This window comes from Myiozetetes cayanensis, unplaced genomic scaffold (genome assembly GCF_022539395.1).
Source record: "Myiozetetes cayanensis isolate MyiCay16 unplaced genomic scaffold, myiCay2020 scf6-25, whole genome shotgun sequence".
In the NCBI taxonomy this organism is placed as follows: domain Eukaryota; kingdom Metazoa; phylum Chordata; class Aves; order Passeriformes; family Tyrannidae; genus Myiozetetes; species Myiozetetes cayanensis.
Window position 1 is genome coordinate 913311 of NW_026087853.1, and position 22841 is coordinate 936151.

General features: G+C 56.9%; 2 protein-coding genes across 5 annotated transcripts; one reads left to right on the forward strand and one right to left on the reverse strand.

Annotated features, from left to right (window-relative positions):
* Positions 1-795: 795 nt before the first annotated feature.
* Positions 796-10890, forward strand: KLHDC2 (kelch domain containing 2). Of its 3 annotated transcripts, XM_050336135.1 has the most exons (15): positions 872-888; positions 1929-2022; positions 2230-2414; positions 3115-3194; positions 4033-4150; positions 5163-5278; positions 6399-6480; positions 6569-6652; positions 7566-7646; positions 7723-7781; positions 7973-8082; positions 8532-8604; positions 9250-9337; positions 9702-9754; positions 10230-10890. In XM_050336135.1, exons 3-15 carry the CDS (start codon positions 2241-2243, stop codon positions 10351-10353), a joined length of 1242 nt encoding a protein of 413 aa, XP_050192092.1. In that variant the 5' UTR covers positions 872-888; positions 1929-2022; positions 2230-2240; the 3' UTR covers positions 10354-10890. The 3 variants fall into 3 exon arrangements, with proteins under 3 accessions (XP_050192093.1, XP_050192092.1, XP_050192091.1); XM_050336136.1 differs by lacking the exon at positions 1929-2022 and having other exon boundaries at positions 796-888; XM_050336134.1 differs by lacking the exon at positions 872-888 and having other exon boundaries at positions 1563-2022; positions 2111-2414.
* A 700-nt stretch (positions 10891-11590) lies between these two features.
* LOC126650829 (maestro heat-like repeat-containing protein family member 6) lies at positions 11591-21197 on the reverse strand. 2 transcript variants are annotated; one of them, XM_050336099.1, is made up of 8 exons: positions 20903-21197; positions 13445-13540; positions 13017-13196; positions 12741-12896; positions 12482-12583; positions 12269-12371; positions 12076-12132; positions 11591-11798 (listed from the first exon to the last, which is right to left on the reverse strand). In XM_050336099.1, exons 1-8 carry the CDS (start codon positions 21176-21178, stop codon positions 11602-11604), a joined length of 1167 nt encoding a protein of 388 aa, XP_050192056.1. In that variant the 5' UTR covers positions 21179-21197; the 3' UTR covers positions 11591-11601. The 2 variants fall into 2 exon arrangements, with proteins under 2 accessions (XP_050192056.1, XP_050192057.1); XM_050336100.1 differs by lacking the exon at positions 13445-13540 and adding an exon at positions 20670-20765.
* Positions 21198-22841: the final 1644 nt, after the last annotated feature.

The following is a 22841-nucleotide window of genomic DNA, read 5'->3' on the forward strand; positions in this document are numbered from 1 at the left end:
GAAGCAAATTTGTATCAAAGAGGGAAGTTTTGTGATTGGGATTTGTAACAGAGCTGTAATGTTGTGGTGTTAAACTCCTCCCCTCCTTTTTGGGGGTGTTCAGGTAATCCCCACCCCCAGGGTTTGATTTGGGAGGTTCAGGTGCCCTGTAAGCTTTGATTTTGGGGGTTCAGATGTCCCCCCACCCCCAGTTAATTTGGGAGACTCCCAAGATTAATTTTGGAAGGTTCAGGTGCCCCCTAAGATTTGATTTTTGGGGGTTCAGGTGCTCCCCACTATTAATTTTGGGGGATTCAGGTGCCCATCAGAGTTAATTCTGGGGGGGTCCAGGTGCCCCTAAGGTTAATTGGGGGGTTCAGGTCCCCTCCCTGATCAGTACTGGGGTCTCAGGTGCCCCCAGGGTTAATTCTGGGGGCTTCGTGTGCCCCTCCAGGTTAGTTTTACAAGGCTGGGGTGCCCATCCAGGGTAGTTTTGGAGGGCCCGGGTGCCCCCCGGGTAATTTTGGAGAGCCCGGTTAGTTTTGGAAGGCCCAGGTGCCCCCAGGGTGATTTTGGGAGGCTCAGATGCCCACCCAGGTTGGTTTTGGGAGGCTCGGATGCCCACCCAGGGTAATTTTGGGAGGCTCGGATGCCCATCCAGGGTAATTTTGGGAGGCTCAGATGCCCATCCAGGTTGGTTTTGGGAGGCTCGGATGCCCACCCAGGGTGATTTTGGGAGGCCCCGGTGCCGGGTGATTGGTGTCCCCACGCCTGCGCGGGCCGCCGGAAGGGGCCGGTTCCTGCGGGCCGGCGGATGTTGCGGGGCGGCCGCGGGGGAGGAGCGGCCGCGGAGGGGCAGCCCCGGAGCTGCGGAGGGGCCGGGGGGCTCGGGGGAGCCCCCACACCGCGGTAGGAGCGCGCCGGGGGCGCTGAGGGAGCCGGGGCGCGGGGCGGGCTCGGGCCGGGCCGGTAACGGCGGCGGGCAGCGCTGGGGCCGGGCATGTCGCGACAGGGGGACGTGTCGGGAGGAGCCCCCGCCTGGCCCGAAGCGTTCTGAGTGAGGTATGTCGCGACAGCGGGAGGTGGTGTCGGGAGGAGACCCCGCCGTCCCGTCGGGGTGTGGGGCGGCAGCGACCTGAGGGGGGCTCGGAGATGGCTGAGGGGGACGTGGCCCGGCGTGTCTGAGGGGTAACATCGGTAATGCACCTCGTATAAAATACATCTGTGTGTTATATAAATTATCTCCGTGAGGACAGGCACTGGGAACCCCGCTAGCCCAGAAGCAGGCGGGTCTCACGGAGCTGTGGGGCAGGGCTTTCTGATGGGAAGCGTAATTAAAGCTCAGAGACAACCCCCCCGAAGGTGGCGGGTTAATCGTGGGAGCAATTAAAATTAAACAGGAGCCCCTCAGGAGCGGTGTAGGGGAATATCAGACCCGGGATATCTGACCTGGAATATCCGACCCGGGAATATCTGACCTGGAATATCAGACCCGGGAATATCTGACCTGGAATGTCAAACCCGGGAGTGCAGGGTGTGGAGGTGCTGCTAAAGGACTAAAGGACCTTTTTGCCTGGCTTTGGTTGCACAAACTTGGGCTTTGGATCAGCGTCTTCCAGGGACACTGGGGTTTGGGAATTCGTCGTGCTGGTGGGATTGGGAGCAGGGAGGTTGATTTCGTGGAATTTTATGTGGGACAGGTGGTGTGTCCTGCACTGAACAGCTGTGGGAAGGTTTGCATGTGGGAGACTCTGCTTGGGACTTCGGGCCCAAAGGGACTTTATTGGGAAAGGTCTGTGAGTTTCCACTTTTGTGAAAACCATATTGGAGGCGAAGCTGTCAAATTTGTTCAGTTTTTGACATCCCAGAACGGTTTGGGTCGGAAGGGACCTTAAAGCCCATCTCATTCCATCCCCTGCCATGGGCAGGGACACCTTCCACTATCCCAGGTTGCTCCAAGCCCCGTCCAACCTGGCCTTGGACACTTCCAGGGATCCAGGGGCAGCCACAGCTTCTCTGGGCAAATCAATAACGTATTTATAGGTAAGATTTTGATTTTCTTAGAAATTTTTAATTCTTAATTTTTAAGATCCTTACGGGTAAGATTTTAATTCTTTTTTCAAAAACACAGACCTTGGCTCGAACCGGCAGCCGGAGCCGGGGCCGTTCACTTTCAGAGCCGGCCTGGACGATCCGTGCGGGTCCCTCCCGGCACATTCCCTGTAATCCCTGGGTTCTGTGTGCCCGCAGCACGTCCCGAGATGGCGGAGGAGAACGAGGAGCTGCAGGAGAACGAGGAGCTGCAGGCGGGCGAGGAGCTCCCGGCCCCGCCCGAGGACGGCTTCGAGCAGCTGGAGAACGACAGCCCCGCCGAGCGCAGCGGGCACGTGGCCGTCACCGACGGGCGCTGCATGTACGTCTGGGGAGGATACAAGGTACAGCTCCCCCTGGAATGACCCTGCTTTGGGAGCAACTCTCAAGAAGTCATCCCCCCCAGTTAACAAATTGGGACGTGGCACTGGGGTGTTTCGCAACGCCGAAATAAATCGCGAGGGTTCAACCTTGGCACGTAGAGGATTTTTGGGGGGGTGGGGGAGGACGGGGTGTTGTTTGGCAGCTCGTGCAGGGAGCGTTGTCTGGTTGGGATTGGGCGCCGTGGGAGGGGTGGCTTTGTCCCAGCGTTGTCAGCACAGCTGTGTGTCGGGTGCGCAGGATCCCGGGCTGGTGGCTGTCACGCTGGGGGGGTGCATGTGCTGCAGCACAGAATGATTTCACAGCTTTGACAGCAAGGTGAGTTGTCAGTGAGCTCAGTCGTAAATTGATGTCGTGCAGGGGGGTGGGGGAATTAAGAAGGAAGCTTTGGCTCATTTCTGCTCCCTGGCTTGGGCTGTAAAACAGAGGTTTAACTTCCATTTACCCACCTGGGAGCTTGTGTGGCCTCCAGCAGACACTGAATTAGGCTGATTCCTGCTCTCTATGCAGGTGGGAGGCCCAGGAGTGCAGCAGGCACTGCCCCTGCTGTGTTCTGTCCTGTGATTAGATCTCTGAGGGGGTGTGAACATTCCCAGGAGTCTGTAATTCCATGTGTCAAACATCCTTCTAAAGTTGCTTTTTCTCCTCTGTCCTGTTCTGCAGAATGCCCAAGTTCGGGGATTTTATGACTTCTACCTGCCTAGGGATGAAATATGGATCTACAACATGGAAACTGGAAGATGGTACAGTAAATAATTAATTTGGGAAAAAATCAGATAAATCCTTAAGTTGGTATAGAAACCATTCTGAGGGGCCGAGCAGGGAAAGAAATCCCTGAGCTCTTTGTTCCCACCTGTCAAACTGTTGCAAAAATGTGTAAACATCAAATATGATTTCCCAGAGTGAAGTAGGAGAGGCAGCTTGGACAGGCAGCCTGGACAGGGGTGTGTGATCACCAGTGTGAAGTGTTCTGGGATGCCTGGGATAGGATATAGCACGTGGGAATTGTATTTGCACCACTTTTGGTGGCAGTGGTGCTCAGGGAACCCCTGCTGAGTTTTCTAACTTGTTGTTCTCTTAAGGAGTTGTTTTTAAACACTGATGCAGCCAAAGAAACTCTGCAGTGCTTTGCAGAAAGTGGGATTTTAGCCGTGTTTCCAGCCCTCCCTGAGGTTGGGGACAGCCTTGGACACGGGCTGGAAGCTCCTCTTTGGGGTTGTGATATTTACAAACAGGAAAAATCCAGTAGCAGAATGGAAACCTGCAGTTTAGACAGGTGCTTCCTCTGTGCCTGAGGATTTGGAACATTCCAAACTCCTGAGCTGGGCAGACAGGATTCCCACCATCCTCCCCTCAAAAAAACCCCATGTATTAATTAAATTACATTTCCCCCACCCCCTCCATCCTAGACCAGCTTGATTTTGTAAATGGTTTCACCTGCAGAGGTGTGAAGAATCCATAACTGAGTGTCCACAGCTGGAACTCCAACCACACTTGGCAGTGATATAAAATTCCCCCCCCCCAGGTAAAACCATTCGTGTCTGTTTTGACCAGGTGAGATATTTTCCACCCTTCTTTTAGGAAGAAGAGCAAAACAGAAGGAGATGTTCCCCCCTCCATGTCTGGCAGCTGTGCCGTGTGTGTGGACAGGGTGGTGTATCTCTTCGGAGGGCACCACGCACGGGGCAACACAAACAAGGTCAGCAATCCGTTGATTCCATCATTTCCCATGAGGATTGTGCCCTGGAAGCTTTGCAGGAACACCCTGACCTGGCATCTGTTCTGTTCTTGTGCAATTCACCCTGCACTGTAAATTCACCCAGCGCCTCTTGAGTTTGCTGCTTTGGAAAGATGGGAATTTCAGGCCAGAGGTGCCTGAAATAATATCAGGAGGTGATCTGGAACTGCTCTGGGATGGGTTTAAATGTTTCTCTTTTCTCTGGAGTCTCTGATAATCCCAGAATCATTAAGGTTGGAAATGATCTCCAAGATCATCGACTCCAACCTGTGACCAATCCCCACCCCGTCAGCTACAATTAATTAATAATATTTTCTGATGTTGTGGCAATGTGCTTTAAATTAAATAGTTTGGGCCTGTATAAATATATAGTTTATATATTGAAATAGAGAGTTATATATTTAAATATAGACTTATATATTTAAATGTATCACTATAAACTGGAAGGAGCTTGATGCAATTTTTGCAGACAGTGTGCAACAAACTGCCTTTATAAAGTGTGACTTCCTTCCTGCTCTGGCATTCTTACATTTCAGTTCTTGTTTGTGTGTGTAGCAGCTATTTCTCTCCCTGTAAAAGGATGCAACGTGCAGAGGAGGGACAAAACTATAAAAACCCCCACTTTTTTCAATTTTTTCAACCATTTTTTAAATTATGAGACAGTTGTTACTCTGTGCACACCTTCAGCGTACCCCATGTCAGCTTTTGGATGGTGAAACTCGATGTTCATAACCTGCTACTTGTGTAAAAAGTGTTTGAGTCTGCAAAGGGCAAAGGATTTGTGAATCCATATTTTGTTCCAAATGTTTTCAGCGAAGAAAAGGACTTTTCATTGTTCCTCTTCCTTTGCCAATGCACGTTAATTAAAAGTTACTGTTTTAACACCCGTGGGACTGAAGCTTTGAACAAACTCAGATTGGAAAAAAATGAAAAGATTAAACAAATCTTTTTTGTTTTGTTTTTTTTCCTCCAGTTCTACATGCTGAATTCCAGATCCACGGACAAGGTGCTGCAGTGGGTGCGAGTGGAGTGTGAGGGGGTGCCCCCCTCGTCCAAGGACAAGCTCGGGGTGTGGGTCTACAGGAACAAGTAAGGGCCCCCCAGGGACTCCCTTTCCATCCCTCCAGCTCATGTCTTGGCTCTGCTTCCAGGGCCTAAAGGGGCTCCAGGAGAGCTGGAGAGGGACTTGGATGGAGGGACAGGACACAGGGAATGGCTTCCCACTGCCAGAGGGCAGGGATAGATGGGATATTGGGAAGGGATTACTGGCTGTGAGGGTGGGCAGGCCCTGGCACAGGTTGGGCAGAGAAGCTGTGGCTGCCCCTGGATCTCTGGAAGTGTCCAAGGCCAGGTTGGACGGGGCTTGGAGCAGCCTGGGCTAGGGGAAGGTGTCCCTGCCCGTGGCAGGGGGTGGAACTGGATGGGCTTTAAAGTCCCTTCCACCCCAAACCATTTTGTGCTTTTGTGGTGATTTTGGAGTAAACTCTAGAGCAGCTTGTGCTGCTTTGGCCATTCCATGGAGAGAGAGCTCACAGCTGGAATAATTGCTGTGGAACTTGTTGCAGAGACTCAGGAAAGATAGGAAAATCCTTGTGTGTCCCTTCCAACTCAGGCTATCCTGTGATTCCCTGGAATTGCCCATGGTGCTGGTTTTCAGGTTGTGGGTGTGGAGAGCGAGCTCATCATTACCATACCTGATGTGATCAGTTCAGATGTAAATCTGAGTTGTGGGTGTTTAATTAGGCGGTGCAGATTGTTTTCAGTCACTCCATAATCCCTTAGGAATTCCTGGCAAAGCCATGCCGTTGGTTCCTTAGAGAGGCTAAAACCCAAAGATCAAACTTGGAGGTAAATCCCATTTTAACACCAGGAGGAGCCTTGTGGGAGCCCTGCTGGCCAAGGCTGAAGTGCAGAGACCAGGCAGCACACCCTGGTGGCTTCCATATATTTGGAATTGGAGCAAAGCTTGGAAGCCTGGGATCTGGGAAGCAGCTCCAGAGGGATTTAGTGTGGGTGGTAGGATTGATTAGGCAAGAAAACTGGAAGTTTTCCACACCTGGAAAACTTGCACCGTGGATGCACCGAAAGTGGTGGAGCCAAAGGAGCTTCTCTGATTTTCCAGTTTGAGCACAGCCTTTACAGAACTTTTAATTTACACCAACAGATGTGACAGAGTTTCTCACAGATCTTGGTCCACGTTTTCTTTCAGGCTGATATTTTTTGGAGGTTATGGCTATTTTCCCGAAGGGAAGCAACGGGGAACGTTTGAATTCGATGAAACCTCTTTTTGGGTAGGTAACCCTGGAAGTCATTCCCGTTTCAACTTTAATATTGAATCAGTGCTTATTAAAACCTGTTGCTTATTTGTGATTTTCAAAGAATTCAGGTCTTCCTAGAGGGTGGAACGACCACGTGCACGTTCTGGACCTTGAAACCTTTACTTGGAGCCAGCCTATAACCACGGTAATCATTGCTCTTGTGTCAATTAATTAAGTCACAGCTCAGTAATGTTAGCCAGCAGTGCTCCTGGAGCCACTTAAACCATTCATTTACACAGATCCACTCTCCAAAACCAGGAAATTTGCCTTTTATTTTGATCTGTCTTCATCTTTTTTTTGTTTTTTCCCTGTGACTTGCTTCCTTTCACGCTTCAGTGGCCTTGTGCTCGTGGGGAGCTCAGGAGGACCAAGTGTGTGGTTTGCTGTCACCCTCACTGCAATGTGAGCCTTTGGGACGTGTCACTCGGGTGCTGAGTTGTGGCCAGGATAGAATTAAACACCCCTAATTTCAAATACACACATTTCAAGTGTCCCTGAAGTGTTCAGGAACAGGGAAAAGGGGTGATGTTGCCACAGAGCTGGAGGAAATGAAATTTGAGGCAAGTAACCCCAGACTGCCAAAGAACTGCTTTGTTTTACTGCACACAGGCCTCAAGGATTTCAGAAACCCAAGAAAAATAACATCTGATAGAACCATAGAATCTCAGAATGGTTTGGGCTGGAAGGAACCTTAAAGCCCATCCAGCTCCAAACCCCTGCTGTGGGCAGGGACACCTTCCACTATCCCAGGTGGCTCCAAGCCCCGTCCACATTGGCCTTGGACACTTAATGATTTATGCACATTATGATTTATTATGCCACTGTCTCATTTACAGTCTGTCTTTTGTGGCTAAAAGCAAAATTTACACACTTTGAGAAGGGAAAAAAATTAAACCCCGTTTTTAACGAGTTTGCTGATCCTCCATCCATCAAAAAGCACTCAGGATGACTTACTGGCTGGCTTTTTTTTTTCACTCTGTTCCTTATTGGCCTTAAATCTGAGTTCCTCTGAACCTTTTTTCCTCCTTGATTTGTGGTGTCACTGTTTCCTTTCCCAGGGCAAAACCCCGTCCCCTCGAGCCGCTCACGCCTGTGCCACGGTTGGGAACAGAGGTTACGTGTTCGGAGGCAGATACAGGGTAAGCCCAGCCCAGTTTAACCCTGGGATGCTCAAACCTAAGCTGAGTCTCTGAACCACCATCTGCTTTGTTGTAGGAGTCCAGAATGAACGACTTTTACTACCTGGACCTGGACACCTGGGAGTGGAACGAAATGTGGGTAACTCAAAGTAAAACTCTGTCGGCTAAAATCCTTTGCTGTGTCTAAAGACATTAAACTTGTTGGGTCAGGTGCACGGGGCGAAGCTGAGTCCTGCAGATCCCTGAAAAATAACCAGGGCAGAAAAGAGCAGCAGGGATTTCACTGTCCCTCCTGTGTAATTTGGGGTGTTTTCATTGCAATGCAGACTCACTCAAGGCATCTGCCCGGTCGGCCGCTCGTGGCATTCCTTAACCCCGATTTCCTCGGATCACCTCTTCCTCTTCGGAGGGTTCACCACTGACAAGCAGCCTCTGAGTAAGTCATTCCACCAAGGGATTTGGTGTTGTCTTTGTGCTCTTGGACAGCTGTGCACAGAAGCTTGACTTACTGCTTGAATTCCTTCTGAATTCCTGCTGTGCACTTGTGATGCAGCTCCTCGTGGCCTGCAGCTAATTCCACAGAGCAGGATGTGGACTGTGTGGAGACACTATTATTTATAGCAAATCATCTGCTCCACACGTGTATCTAATGCAAATTGCAGTTAGTGAGAGCTTTGCAGTTCTCCATCTTCACTCCCGTGAACCTCTGTTACATTAAACACCTGTTGTCCACCAGGAGCCAACGTTTTATAAGGTTTTTCCTAAAAGAATTGATTTATTTGGGAACAGACATGGGCTGTGCTCCACAGGAGTACGTGGTTATCACAGGAAATGTGACAGAACCAACACAATCCTGTTTATAGTTGGGGCTTTGCTTGTTTGCAGGTGATGCTTGGATTTATTGCATCAGCAAGAACGAGTGGATCCAGTTTGAGCATAACTACTCTGAAAAACCAAGGTATGGCAGACAATTTCCTGGAAACTTGTTATACAAGGAGTGTGGAGGCACTTAGTGGTGGCTGTGAGAGACAGGGCACACGTTGCTCTTCACACCTCTCATTTTCCATGTGTCCCAGAGGTTGTGGCTGTGTTGTGCTTCCAGAATTCCAGGTGAGTGCCACACAGGGCGGGTGCTGGAGGCAGCTTTTGGCTGTGAAATGGCAGGAAAGGTGGAATTTGGGGTTTGATCTGGGGATTTAGGGTTTGATTTGGCTGCAGAGGCCTGTGAGTGCCAGCACCAGAGCTAACTGGAACCAGTGTGTGTCCCTGCTGTCCCAGCAAACCGGGCATGGGCCGGTGTCACCGAGCTGGGGCTCATCCCCTGCACACCCACGATGGTTTTGGCTTCCTGCTGAGTAAATAAGAGTTGATGACCTGCAGTTTTAAAGCATCAAAACCTCTGTGATGTGCATGGAAAACACATCTTGGAGTTCCTGGGATCCATCTTGTTTGGGAAGTGCTCTGATCCAGGTTAATGAGTTCAAGCAGTGATGAATCCTGGCCTGGCTTGCAGTGCTCCTGGGGATAAAGAGGGGTCTTCCTGGGGCAGTGACAAGGCTGAGCTGGGTTTTTGGGTTAATGCAGTGCTGCCTTCTGTTTGCAGGCTGTGGCACACGGCCTGTGCCAGCGAGGAGGGAGAGGTGATTATCTTTGGGGGCTGTGCCAACAACCTGCTCGCCCACTCCAAAGCTGTAAGTTGACCTGGAGCGTTCCCTTCCCGGTGCCAGCTCACTCCAGCCAGCTGAGGTGGTTGTAGTTGGCACTGGGATCTGGTGGGGATCACAGAGGTGAGGAGGACATGGTTTGCTCGTGTCCAGAGTCCCTCAGTGCAGATGCCTGAAGGCTTGGAAACCTGCAGGCTTCCTCCAGTGGAAGTGTCCCTGCCCATGTCAAGGGGTGGAAGGATTTAAGATCTCTTCCAACCCAAACCATTCTGGGATTCCTTGATTCCATGATCTGTGAGCCTGGGCTGGGTTGGCTCCTGCTGTCACACTGTGAACTCATATAACCCAATTTCTTCTCTCTCTCTCTCTCTCTCTCTCTCCCCACCCCCAGGCTCACAGCAATGAAATCCTGGTGTTCTCCCTACAACCAAGATCTCTAGTAAGGTAAGAAAGCAAGACTTCAACATTAAACTCTCGTGTCCCCAGCTTAGATGGCAGGAAGAAATTCCTTGCTGGGAGGGTGGGCAGGCCCTGGCACAGGTTGCCCAGAGAAGCTGTGGCTGCCCCTGGATCCCTGGAAGTTTCCCAAGGTGGGAGCAACCTGGGCTAGTGGAAGGTGTCCCTGCCCATGGCAGGGGGTGGGACTGGATGAGGTTTAAGGTCCCTCCCAACCCAAACCATTCTGTGATTTTAGGACAGGTGGTGCAGGGTTACCACCAGACCTGTTCATGTTCCTAAAATCCTGGAAAACACTTCTTCCTTTAAGGAATGCTGCCAGAGCAGCAGCCAGTGGTGAGGATGGAGCAGGATTCCTCTCAGCACAGTGTTTGGCACTGCTGATGAGAACCATCTCCAAGGAACGAGCTTCCCTTGCAGCCTTCTCCCCGCTATAACAGCATCCCCGTCTCCCCTCTCCCAGGCTGTGCCTCGAGGCAGTGATCTGCTTCAAGGAGATGCTGGCCAGTTCCTGGAACTGCCTCCCCAAGCACCTGCTGCACAGCGTCAACCAGCGCTTCGGCAGCAACAACACCTCTGGCTCCTGAGCCCCGGGGCAGCCCCGGGGGGACGATCCCCACATTAAAGGTGTGTAGGTTAAACCTCTGTGTCGTCCTAGGTAGTCGCTTCTCGCCTTTCCGTTGCATGTGAATGGCCTAGAGAGAACCTATTTTTGTGTCGAGATGTTTGCAATAAATGTATTTAATGCAAGTGGAGATGCAGCCTGAGCTGAAGCTGGAACCAGTGCTGGGGTTGTGCACCTTGAGGCAGCTGTGAGGCCACCCTGAGCCCCTGGAGACACGTGTTGGAGAGTCCCCAGTCCAGGAGCTGGAGAATCATAGAATCATAGAATAGATTGGGTTGGAAAACACCTCCAAGATCATCAAGTCCAAGACTGTGCAGGGAATGCTGAGCACACCACGACCATGGAGCGTTGCTTTAGTCTAGGCTGCAGGTCCTGTTGTAATCCACAGCTTAACGTTTTGCCACAAATGCTTAAGGTCAGAGAAGCAGGATTGGGAAACTGTCCGTTGTCAGTCGATCAACTGTCGTAAACCTCGAGATGTTAAAGCGCCACTACTCTCTGCTTGGCTGTAGTTTGGTTTTTTGGAACTCTTTTATGTTGTGGAACTTGAATTGTGAACCTTGGGTAGCAGATATTCTGCCCTGAGAGTGTAACTGAAAGTGCTTGAGCCTGTTCCCGGCCGTGTCCGTACCTGTGGAACTCCCCTGGAGCAGCCCCGAGGCTGGAGGGACACGGAGAAGGGCAGGGCTGCCTTGGCTGCCCCAGCTCCCAGGGGACACGGGGGACAGGAAGGGGCTGTGCTGCTGTGGGGAAGGGGGGAATCATGTTTTAAACTGTCTTCAAACAAACAATTAAAAACTTGGACTCCTAGAACAATCCCTGTGCTGTAATTCCTGATGGAAATGGAGCATCAACACGTGTGGAGCAGCTCAGCCATGGACATACCAACCATGGCCCAGACATGGACAATGGGGTTATAACAGCTCCAGCTCTCCAGTTCTTAGAATCACAGAATCAGAATCAGATGGGTTGGAAGGGACCTCTGAGATGATCAAGTACAACCCTTGATCCACTACCACTCCAGTTAGTGCCATGGTCTAGTAAGTGCCACATCCATTTGCACCAAGATGCAGATAAGTGTGAAAAAGCCAAGTGTTTATTATCGTCAGGGGAAGGGGAGGGATGAAGTGGGGTCAGGAGAAGGGAAGGGAAGGGAGGGAGCCGTCCATGGGGCTGCAGAGCCAGGAGCTGCCTGGCCTTGCCGGCTGGCTCAGTTGGGCCCAGCATCAGCTGGAGCTGCAGCTGCGCTGGGAAGTGGTCCCTGGGCTGTCGTCCCGAGTGGTTGCAGGGACATTGGTCGCCTCAGCGGAGCACGTGGAGCTCTGACTGCACTCCTGTAGGTGGCCATGAGTGCATTCCTCAAGTTGGAGGTGGAGGGGCAGTCGTCCTCGCTCATGGCTCCAAGGGCTGGAAGAGAGAGGAAGGGAGCCGGGGTCAGAGCGTGGCTGTGCGGGGACCCGAGGAGCCCCTGGTGCCAGGGCCATGGCAGCAGCTCTTGGCACGGCCAGGAGGGAGCAGGGGCCAAGAGGAGGAGCGGGAAGGTGCCCCTGCAGTGTGTGTGTGCTCTGGGCACGCCGTGCAGGGAGCAGAGCCCTGTGCGGGCGGGGCGGGGATTGCAGCTCCCTGCCCAGGGTCTGTGCTCCTGCCCCGCAGCCCCCAGGGAGGCCCCGCTGCCCTCACTCACCCTTGAGGATGGGCCACAGGTCTTCCTGCTGCTCCCTCATGTGCCAGCCGGCGACCCCTGGGAACACAGAGGCTGTCAGGGCCCCAGCGGTGTCCCAGCTCCCCCCCAGCGGCGCTGCCAGCCTGGCCATGTGGCCCCTGTGGCTGGGGCCGAGCTGCAGCGGGGCGGGAGGGACCGCGGCCTTGGGGCTCACCCATGAACCTGACGGCCGCCTCTCGCAGGGGCTCCTGGGGGCTCTGCAGGAAGGGCAGGGCCTGGCGCAGGTGCTCGCCCCTTCGGCTCAGCTCCTTCTCCATCTGCAGAGAGCAGGGGGTGTCTGTGGGGGCAGCAGTGCCAGGGGCACAGGGCCAGCCCCGCACACTGCGCATCAGGGGCTGGGGCTTCTCCAGCCTGGGCTCGTCCTTACCAGGCAGTCGCAGAACCCAAAGTGCTGCTCGGTCTTCACCAGCTGCTCCAGGTCCCTCCTCTGCAGGAACCTTGCAGCCCAGAGCAGCGCTTCCCGAGCGGCCTGCAGAGCAGCAGAGAGCGGCACATGGCACCACAGCCCAGGGCACAGCACCTGCGTCCCTGCACCGAGGCCGGCAGGAGGATGGAGCCCTTGAGGCCCCAGGGCAGGAGGCAGCCCAGCCCCTGCCCCGGGGACACCAGAGCCCACCAGTGCTCACCTCTGCCACGCGCTGGTTCTCGTCCTGCCAGCGGAAGAACAGGGGGACCAGGCTCTGCCACGCCTGCTTCTCCCAGAGCCACGTTCCCTCTTCCGCCACCAACTCCATCACCTCTCGGAAGAGGCGAATGGAGAGCAGCTGCACGTGGCTGTTGTCCTGGGGCCAAAGAAGAGAAAACACCTCAGCACTGCCTGCTCCACGCCCACCAGGCCCAAAAATCTCCCCCGGGTTTCCTGGCAGCACCCAGCGCCTGTGGCTGGGGGCACAGAGCCTTACGTGGTCAAAGAGTGGCCGGAGCGCCTCAGCCAGCCTCGGGGCAATGGGGCTGAATCCCTCCCTGTCTTCCTCGTCCCGGAGCACATTCCGGAAAATGGAGAGGGTCATCCTGACCAGCTCTCCATCTCCATCACGCAGCAGCTCCAGGAGGTGCTCAGACAGGCTGCAGATGCTTTTGGCCTGTGTGGAACACAAGGCTGTGCTGTGAAGCCCTGAAGAGCTGCCCCACCAACACCACCCTGGCACTGCAGCCCCAGGCTGCTGCCCCAGGACACAGAGACCAAAGGCCTGTCCCACAGGGCCTGGGCAGCTGGAGAGGGAGGCAGGAGAGCTGGGAGCAGCTGCCACAGCTCCCCAAGCCCAGCCAAGGCCAAGCCTTGCCCAGCCCCAGGCTGCCCGTGTGGCTTCAGCCCCTGCCCCCTTCTCACCATGGAGGGATCCACGCTGAGCACCAGCAGCTCTCGCAGAGCCAGGTGCTGCCTCTCTGGGCACTGGCTCTGCAGGTGCCTTGCCAGGATCTGCACCTGGAGGGGAGAGGGGGACACTTGGAGAGCAGCCAGAGCCAGCAGGTAGCCCTCAATGGCTCAGGGGGCCCAGCAGAGCTGGCTTGAGGGACCACAAGAGCCCTGGAGGGCTCGAGCCCTGGCCACAGGGTGCTTACTTCATCTGTGCTGGGGACACCTTTCTGCTCCCAAAGATCCAGACTGGGAGCATCAGTCACACTCTGCATGGCTGTGCAGTCAGTGCTGGTGATGCCCTCAGTCGTGGCGTCAGCCTCAGCCCTGACATCAGTTGGAGCGGTGTCAGAGCTTGACTCGGTGTCAGCCAGCGTGGTGTCACAGGTGGCTGTGCCATCGACTGGTGCCATGTCAGAGGTGGCTGAGGTGTCATCCATGGGCGCTGTGTCGGTGGTTGCTGCGCCCTCAACCTCTGCCATGTCAGAGCTGTCTGTGCCATCAAGATCTTCTGTGACACAGTTGGCTCCGCAATCAGGGGCTGCCACGTCGGTGGTTTCTGTTCCATCAGTGGCTGCCCTGTCAGAGGTTGCTGTGCCATCAGCCAGTTCCACATCACCACTGGCTGCACAGTCCATGGGTGCAGAGCTGACATCAGGCTCCCCCTCGAGCTCGGCTGCGCTGGTCTCAGGCTGTGCCACGAGCTCGGGCGGTGCAGTCGTGGCCGTTCTGCGCCGAACTCCCACGAATTTCAGCAACCTCTGCAGGAGAAGAAAGGGCAGGGAGGAGAGGGAAGTGGCATGGAGTGCTGTGACAGCGGTGCCAGGCGGAGCAGGGACAGCAGTCCCAGCCCAGGGGGGATGGCTGCAGGTACCTGAACTGCCCTGCGGAAGCGGCCACGGGCGCGGTCCTGCTCTGCTGGGCGGTCCCGGCCTGGATCTGGCAAAGAGCGAGCGCAGTCAGAGCTGAGGGGCTGCGGGAGAGCCCAGAGAACACAGCCCAGCCCTGCGCTCCACAGGCAGGGCCAGCCCTGGGATGCCCAGGGGATGGAGCACGGATGCCGGGGGGATCAGCCTTGGCCCCTCTTCCCCCTCCCTTTCCCTGGCCATGTCCAGAGGGGACGGGAAGGGGCCCAGCTCCGGCAGCCCCATCCCTGTGGGCAGCTGCAGCACTCACCCTGCTGCAGTGGCTGGAAGTGCTGCACCTCCTCCTCGGGTTCCTGTGCTGGGCCAGCTCCAGGGCCTCTCCTGTTCTTCCTCTGCCTCCGGAGCAGCCCGCACAGGCCGAAGCATCCCCCCGCCATGGCACAGTCTGGCCTCGAGGGCAGCTGCGGGAGAGATGCCTGGGAAAAACCCCTGGTGGCCAAGTGTGACTCAATGGCCTCAGGGGCTCCTGCCACAGGGACTGCTGATGGCTTGGAAACGTCCCTGGTGGCAAAGTCTCAACAAATGGCCTCAAGGGCCACTGCCACAGGCACTGGTGACTCCTCGGAAAAGCTCCGGGGCACCAAGGCCCGTGGCCTGGCCTCGAGGGCCACTCCCACAGGGAGTGGGGATGGCTCGGAAACGCTCCGGGTCACCAACTCCTGTGGACTGGCCTCGAGGGATCTTGATCAAAAGAGAGCTCTCGGAAAAGCTTCTGGTCGGCAAAGACTGAGTTGGCTGCGAGGAGACTCCTCACAGCACCGCTCTGTCCCGTCCTGCCCAGTCGCGCGCTCCGAGCGCTGTGGCGTGGCCGCGTTGACGCCAACACCTTTATCCCCACGTGTCACAGAGGGCCCTTGGACACCCTGCCCGTCCCAGCCACCGTGTCACAAAGGGCCCTGTGACACACGGCCACGGGCCCTGGGGCCTCCCCCAGCCTGGCCCGGGGACTTCCCTGCCAGAGGGCGGCCAAAGCCCACGGGCACCGATGTCTGCGCTCCTGCAGGGCTGTTGGCAGGAGCAGCTGCAGCCACTGGGGGCAAGGCTTGGCATCCCTGCCAAGGCAGAAGCTGGGGCTCCTTCCTGAGTTCTTCATGGAACTCATGACCTGCAGCACAAAAACACCTTGGCTGGGATGGTTCAGAAGCATCTGGCATTTAATCCCCCTAAATTCGGGAAAGCATGGCTTCCCAGTCCTCAGCACAAGGAGCTGAAGGAATTTGCAAACTTCCCAAGGTCACTGAGTTGGGAGGACCCAAGAACATCAAGTATTTGGAAGTTTGCTTCCCAGCTCAAACCTGCAACTCCTTTGCCTTCATGTGGTACACTGAGAGTCAACTTCAGAACATGAACTGAGGCAAAAAATCTGGGCATTGATTGGTTTGAAAAAGGTTTTCTATTAAGGGATAATAATATGAACATTCAAACCTGAGAAAAATAAAACTACCCAAAATCAACACGGCTGAGGCTAAAATGCATTTCAGAAGGAACATCAACATCCCCATCCCACACACCCCCTCAGCACCTTCCCAGTCAGGAATTTCATCCCAAGCTCTAGGAGCAGAGGAAGTGAGGGCTTTGCTTGGCAGCCAGAGGATTCCACAGAACTAACACACAACCTGAGCTGGGGACAAAAGGGAACTCAAACACTGCTTGACAGGAGCAATATTCCAGCAGCTGTCAGCTGTGCACATCAGGAATTGTCAGGGATGCACTTGGGGCTGCCTGGGCTTGCAAGGAGTGAAGGACTTTCCGGACAATCCTGTCCCTCCCAGGCAGCCAAGTGGCTGCAGGGTGACAGTTTCACCAGGGGTTGTCACCGCAGAGTCGGTGCCTCCAGCTGTGCTTCAGTGGGATGCCCAGGGTGCTGGCTTTGTCCCTAAAGAGCCCATTTCTCATTTCTGCAGGAGAAAAGAGGTTTGTGGGCAGCACAGCTGCTGGGACAGCCTCCTTCTCCCAACAAGCTGGCTGGGAGCAAGCTGGATGCACTTGGGAAAGGCTTGGGGGGTGGTGAGGTGTGGATGGAGGGATCCACATGGATCTGCAGAGCAGAAGGCTGCAACAGAGATGTTTTCAGGGAGCTTTGCTGAGGGAGCTGGGGGGGTTCATCCTGGAGAAAAGGAGGCTCAGGGGGGACCTTCTGGCTCTGCAACTCCCTGACAGGAGGGGGAACAAGGGACAGGAGGAGAGGGAACGGCCTCAAGTTACAGCAGGGGAAGTTCAGGTGTGCTATTTGGGAGAACTGTTCATGGAAAGGGCGGTCCAGCCCTGGCACAGCTGCCCAGGGCAGGGCTGGAGTCATGTAAGTCTCCAAGCCCTTGGAGCTGCCAGCTCACAGGATGGGCTAGGAATTTTATTTTAATATATAGATACAGGGTTCTTTAATACCTCGGGATAGCAGCAAGAGAATAAGCCACGGGCTTGTTCCCAAGGGATTTCTTTTTATATTTAGGGGAGCAAATAAGGGCACTTGGCCAAAGTTCAAAAGGACACCACACAAAGCAGGACAAAAATGCTCCACCACAATACTGGCTCAGCATATCCCAGGAACTCACAACACTGCAGTCGAAATCCAGTAAACCAACAACACTGAAATCAAGATCCAATAAACCAACAACACTTAAGGCAACATCCAACCAACTGCACAACACTGAAATCAAGATCTGATCCCTCCAGCTCCAAACCACCCCAAACATCAAGAAACGAGCAGAGAAACAGAAGCAGAAGAAGAGGCAGCAAGAAGAGAGAAGGAGAAAGAGGGAGAGGCAGATCATGGAGCTACCCCCGCAGCCTCCTAGCACATCAGCTCTCCCCACTCCCACGGCAGGGCCAGCACACGAGGCAAACACGTGGCCCTGGTTTTCTTTGCTCCGGTCCCTCTGGCCGAGCCCCCAGGCGGGGTCTGTGCCCCAGCAGCCACTCCGGGGCTTCCAGGCCGGGCTGAGGGGCGGGTTCTGCCTGTCCCTGCCAGGGGGAGCTGGTGCGGGGCTGCAGGAGCTGTGGGCTGTTCCAGTTTGGGGCTGTTCCAGTTTGGGGCTGTTTGGCACTGACAGCGACTGCGGGGCTGTCCCAGGGGGGCTGCCCTGAGGGACACGCTCCGAGAGGTTCCACCCATCCCTTCCCCTTCCACACCCATCGGAGTGCACTGATGAGAAGATGGAGCGTGATGGCGAGGTGGAATCTGCTTCGCCACTGTCTGGAGCACGGAGTTAAAGCGCCCCGGTGCCCCAGCCGGGCTGCTGCAGGAGCCGAGCCTTGCCAAAGCTCCCGGAGGCACCGAGCGAGCCAGCAGAGCCGGGCAGAGGAGCGCAAGAGAGAAACAGCTGTGACAATCCAAAGGCGCAGGCAGGACTCGCTCTCCCCAGTCGGGTGTGCCCGGCAGATCTCGCTCGGAGCCCGGGGAAGCAGCCGGGGGACACTCAGGGCCCCTCTTGGTGCCAGGCGACCGTGGCTGGGATCCTGGTGAAGTGGCCCGTGGGCATCCGGGGGGAGCAGGGCGAGGGGATTTCGGGCCGTGCCCGGGGACTGGGGGGCTGTCGGAGCACTGCTGTGGGAGCTGCTGCCACTCTGTTCCCCTGCCGCTTGGGCTCCTTCCCCGCAGGATGCAGGGGGAGCAGGGAAGAAGCCCAGCAGGGATCTCCCAGCTCCCAAGCCAGCAGCACTTCCTGGGGGTATAAAAGTCCTGTCCTCTGCTTTTAGCAGTTCCCCTCAGCTTTTGCCACTTGTCTGTCTGCCTTCTTTCTCTCGGCTCTTCTGTGTTACAAAAGGAAGTTGAATTCTCGTTTTGGGATCCAACAGCTGCCTCCTTTGTGCCTTAATCTGGCTCCTGGGGATGAGCTCTGTTCTCAGGGGACACGCAGTGCCTGCTGTGCTTGCAGTTCCTGAGCTGCCCCAGCGTGGCTTTGCCCCACAGGCTGAGGAGTGCCCCTTGCCCTGCCCCTCTGCAAAGTGCAACAGGACAGAAACAGTGAAGCGGCCACAGAGAGCCAGAGTGAAAAATTTGTGCCTCCCTTGCCGGGAACTCTTTGGGAAGCACTTTCCTTGGGATGCAAGCCCCTTGCCTCCCCACGCATGGCCCCCAGGTCTTGGGTTTTCATGGGGAAACTCAGCACACCTTTCAGCAACATCTTGAAGTGCACAGTGCTGTGCAAGTGGCCCTTCAGGACAGGCCCCTTTGCAGCCTGAAGTGCCCGTGTCCCTCTGGGTGTGTGCCCACAGTGCAAGGGGCAAAAGAGAGGCAGGAGGGGCCCGTGAGCTGCAGGGCTGAGGGTTTGTGCCCTTTCAGTTGCACCAAGATGCAGATAACAAGAAAAAGACAATGTTTATTAATGTCAGGGTAAGGGGAGGGATGAAGTGGGGTCAGGAGAAGGGAAGGGAAGGGAGGGAGCCGTCCATGGGGCTGCAGAGCCAGGAGCTGCCTGGCCTTGCCGGCTGGCTCAGTTGGGCCCAGCATCAGCTGGAGCTGCAGCTGCGCTGGGAAGTGGTCCCTGGGCTGTCGTCCCGAGTGGTTGCAGGGACATTGGTCGCCTCAGCGGAGCACGTGGAGCTCTGACTGCACTCCTGTAGGTGGCCATGAGTGCATTCCTCAAGTTGGAGGTGGAGGGGCAGTCGTCCTCGCTCATGGCTCCAAGGGCTGGAAGAGAGAGGAAGGGAGCCGGGGTCAGAGCGTGGCTGTGCGGGGACCCGAGGAGCCCCTGGTGCCAGGGCCATGCCAGCAGCTCTTGGCACGGCCAGGAGGGAGCAGGGGCCAAGAGGAGGAGCGGGAAGGTGCCCCTGCAGTGTGTGTGTGCTCTGGGCACGCCGTGCAGGGAGCTGCAATCCCCGCCCCGCCCGCACAGGGCTCTGCTCCCTGCCCAGGGTCTGTGCTCCTGCCCCGCAGCCCCCAGGGAGGCCCCGCTGCCCTCACTCACCCTTGAGGATGGGCCACAGGTCTTCCTGCTGCTCCCTCATGTGCCAGCCGGCGACCCCTGGGAACACAGAGGCTGTCAGGGCCCCAGCGGTGTCCCAGCTCCCCCCCAGCGGCGCTGCCAGCCTGGCCATGTGGCCCCTGTGGCTGGGGCCGAGCTGCAGCGGGGCGGGAGGGACCGCGGCCTTGGGGCTCACCCATGAACCTGACGGCCGCCTCTCGCAGGGGCTCCTGGGGGCTCTGCAGGAAGGGCAGGGCCTGGCGCAGGTGCTCGCCCCTTCGGCTCAGCTCCTTCTCCATCTGCAGAGAGCAGGGGGTGTCTGTGGGGGCAGCAGTGCCAGGGGCACAGGGCCAGCCCCGCACACTGCGCATCAGGGGCTGGGGCTTCTCCAGCCTGGGCTCGTCCTTACCAGGCAGTCGCAGAACCCGAAGTGCTGCTCGGTCTTCACCAGCTGCTCCAGGTCCCTCCTCTGCAGGAACCTTGCAGCCCAGAGCAGCGCTTCCCGAGCGGCCTGCAGAGCAGCAGAGAGCGGCACATGGCACCACAGCCCAGGGCACAGCACCTGCGTCCCTGCACCGAGGCCGGCAGGAGGATGGAGCCCTTGAGGCCCCAGGGCAGGAGGCAGCCCAGCCCCTGCCCTGGGGACACCAGAGCCCACCAGTGCTCACCTCTGCCACGCGCTGGTTCTCGTCCTGCCAGCGGAAGAACAGGGGGACCAGGCTCTGCCACGCCTGCTTCTCCCAGAGCCACGTTCCCTCTTCCGCCACCAACTCCATCACCTCTCGGAAGAGGCGAATGGAGAGCAGCTGCACGTGGCTGTTGTCCTGGGGCCAAAGAAGAGAAAACACCTCAGCACTGCCTGCTCCAGGCCCACCAGGCCCAGGCCTGAATCTCCCCCGGGTTTCCTGGCAGCACCCAGCACCTGTGGCTGGGGGCACAGAGCCTTACGTGGTCAAAGAGTGGCCGGAGCGCCTCAACCAGCCTCGGGGCAGTGGGGCTGAATCCCTCCCTGTCTTCCTCGTCCCGGAGCACATTCCGGAAAATGGAGAGGGTCATCCTGACCAGCTCTCCATCTCCATCACGCAGCAGCTCCAGGAGGTGCTCAGACAGGCTGCAGATGCTTTTGGCCTGTGTGGAACACAAGGCTGTGCTGTGAAGCCCTGAAGAGCTGCCCCACCAACACCACCCTGGCACTGCAACCCCACGCTGCTGCCCCGGGACACAGAGACCAAAGGCCTGTCCCACAGGGCCTGGGCAGCTGGAGAGGGAGGCAGGAGAGCTGGGAGCAGCTGCCACAGCCAAGACCAAGCCACTGCCTTGCCCAGCCCCAGGCTGCCCGTGTGGCTTCAGCCCCTGCCCCCTTCTCACCATGGAGGGATCCACGCTGAGCACCAGCAGCTCTCGCAGAGCCAGGTGCTGCCTCTCTGGGCACTGGCTCTGCAGGTGCCTTGCCAGGATCTGCACCTGGAGGGGAGAGGGGGACACTTGGAGAGCAGCCAGAGCCAGCAGGTTGCCCTCAATGGCTCAGGGGGCCCAGCGGAGCTGGTTTGAGGGACCACAAGAGCCCTGGAGGGCTCGAGCCCTGGCCACAGGGTGCTTACTTCATCTGTGCTGGGGACACCTTCCTGCTCCCAAAGATCCAGACTGGGAGCATCAGTCACACTCTGCATGGCTGTGCAGTCAGTGCTGGTGATGCCCTCAGTCGTGGCGTCAGCCTCAGCCCTGACATCAGCTGGAGCGGTGTCAGAGCTTGACTCGGTGTCAGCCAGCGTGGTGTCACAGGTGGCTGTGCCATCGACTGGTGCCATGTCAGAGGTGGCTGAGGTGTCATCCATGGGCGCTGTGTCGGTGGTTGCTGCGCCCTCAACCTCTGCCATGTCAGAGCTGTCTGTGCCATCAAGATCTTCTGTGACACAGTTGGCTCCGCAATCAGGGGCTGCCACGTCGGTGGTTTCTGTTCCATCAGTGGCTGCCCTGTCAGAGGTTGCTGTGCCATCAGCCAGTTCCACATCACCACTGGCTGCACAGTCCATGGGTGCAGAGCTGACATCAGGCTGCCCCTCGAGCTCGGCTGCGCTGGTCTCAGGCTGTGCCACGAGCTCGGGCGGTGCAGTCGTGGTCGTTCTGCGCCGAACTCCCACGAATTTCAGCAACCTCTGCAGGAGAAGAAAGGGCAGGGAGGAGAGGGAAGTGGCATGGAGTGCTGTGACAGCGGTGCCAGGCGGAGCAGGGACAGCAGTCCCAGCCCAGGGGGGATGGCTGCAGGTACCTGAACTGCCCTGCGGAAGCGGCCACGGGCGCGGTCCTGCTCTGCTGGGCGGTCCCGGCCTGGATCTGGCAAAGAGCGAGCGCAGTCAGAGCTGAGGGGCTGCAGGAGAGCCCAGAGAACACAGCCCAGCCCTGCGCTCCACAGGCAGGGCCAGCCCTGGGATGCCCAGGGGATGGAGCACGGATGCCGGGGGGATCAGCCTTGGCCCCTCTTCCCCATCCCTTTCCCTGGCCATGTCCAGAGGGGATGGGAAGGGGCCCAGCTCCTGCAGCCCCATCCCTGTGGGCAGCTGCAGCACTCACCCTGCTGCAGTGGCTGGAAGTGCTGCACCTCCTCCTCGGGTTCCTGTGCTGGGCCAGCTCCAGGGCCTCTCCTGTTCTTCCTCTGCCTCCGGAGCAGCCCGCACAGGCCGAAGCATCCCCCCGCCATGGCACAGTCTGGCCTCGAGGGCAGCTGCGGGAGAGATGCCTGGGAAAAACCCCTGGTGGCCAAGTGTGACTCAGTGGCCTCAGGGGCTCCTGCCACAGGGACTGCTGATGGCTTGGAAACGTCCCTGGTGGCAAAGTCTCAACAAATGGCCTCAAGGGCCACTGCCACAGGCACTGGTGACTCCTCGGAAAAGCTCCGGGGCACCAAGGCCCGTGGCCTGGCCTCGAGGGCCACTCCCACAGGGAGTGGGGATGGCTCGGAAACGCTCCGGGTCACCAACTCCTGTGGACTGGCCTCGAGGGATCTTGATCGAAAGAGAACTCTCGGAAAAGCTTCTGGTCGGCAAAGACTGAGTTGGCTGCGAGGAGACTCCTCACAGCACCGCTCTGTCCCGTCCTGCCCAGTCGCGCGCTCCGAGCGCTGTGGCGTGGCCGCGTTGACGCCAACACCTTTATCCCCACGTGTCACAGAGGGCCCTTGGACACCCTGCCCGTCCCAGCCACCGTGTCACAAAGGGCCCTGTGACACACGGCCACGGGCCCTGGGGCCTCCCCCAGCCCGGCCCGGGGACTTCCCTGCCAGAGGGCGGCCAAAGCCCACGGGCACCGATGTCTGCGCTCCTGCAGGGCTGTTGGCAGGAGCAGCTGCAGCCACTGGGGCAAGGCTTGGCATCCCTGCCAAGGCAGAAGCTGGGGCTCCTTCCTACCACGATGTCTTCATGGAACTCATGACCTGCAGCACAAAAACACCTTGGCTGGGATGGTTCAGAAGGATCTGGCATTTAATCCTCCTAAATTCAGGAAAGCATGACTTCCCAGTCCTCAACACAAGAAATTGCAAAC

Coding starts and splice junctions, on each gene's coding strand:
- LOC126650829 (XM_050336099.1), bottom strand. CDS start 21,178: ATGGCAGAGGTTGAGGGCGCAGCAACCACCGACACAGCGCCCATGGAT. Junction 13,541..20,902: donor GTGTCCCCAGCACAGATGAA/GTAAGCACCCTG, acceptor TCTCCCCTCCAG/GTGCAGATCCTGGCAAGGCA. Junction 13,197..13,444: donor TCAGCGTGGATCCCTCCATG/GTGAGAAGGGGG, acceptor TGTTCCACACAG/GCCAAAAGCATCTGCAGCCT.
- KLHDC2 (XM_050336136.1), top strand. CDS start 2,241: ATGGCGGAGGAGAACGAGGAGCTGCAGGAGAACGAGGAGCTGCAGGCG. Junction 7,647..7,722: donor TGTTCGGAGGCAGATACAGG/GTAAGCCCAGCC, acceptor GCTTTGTTGTAG/GAGTCCAGAATGAACGACTT. Junction 9,755..10,229: donor CAACCAAGATCTCTAGTAAG/GTAAGAAAGCAA, acceptor CCCCTCTCCCAG/GCTGTGCCTCGAGGCAGTGA.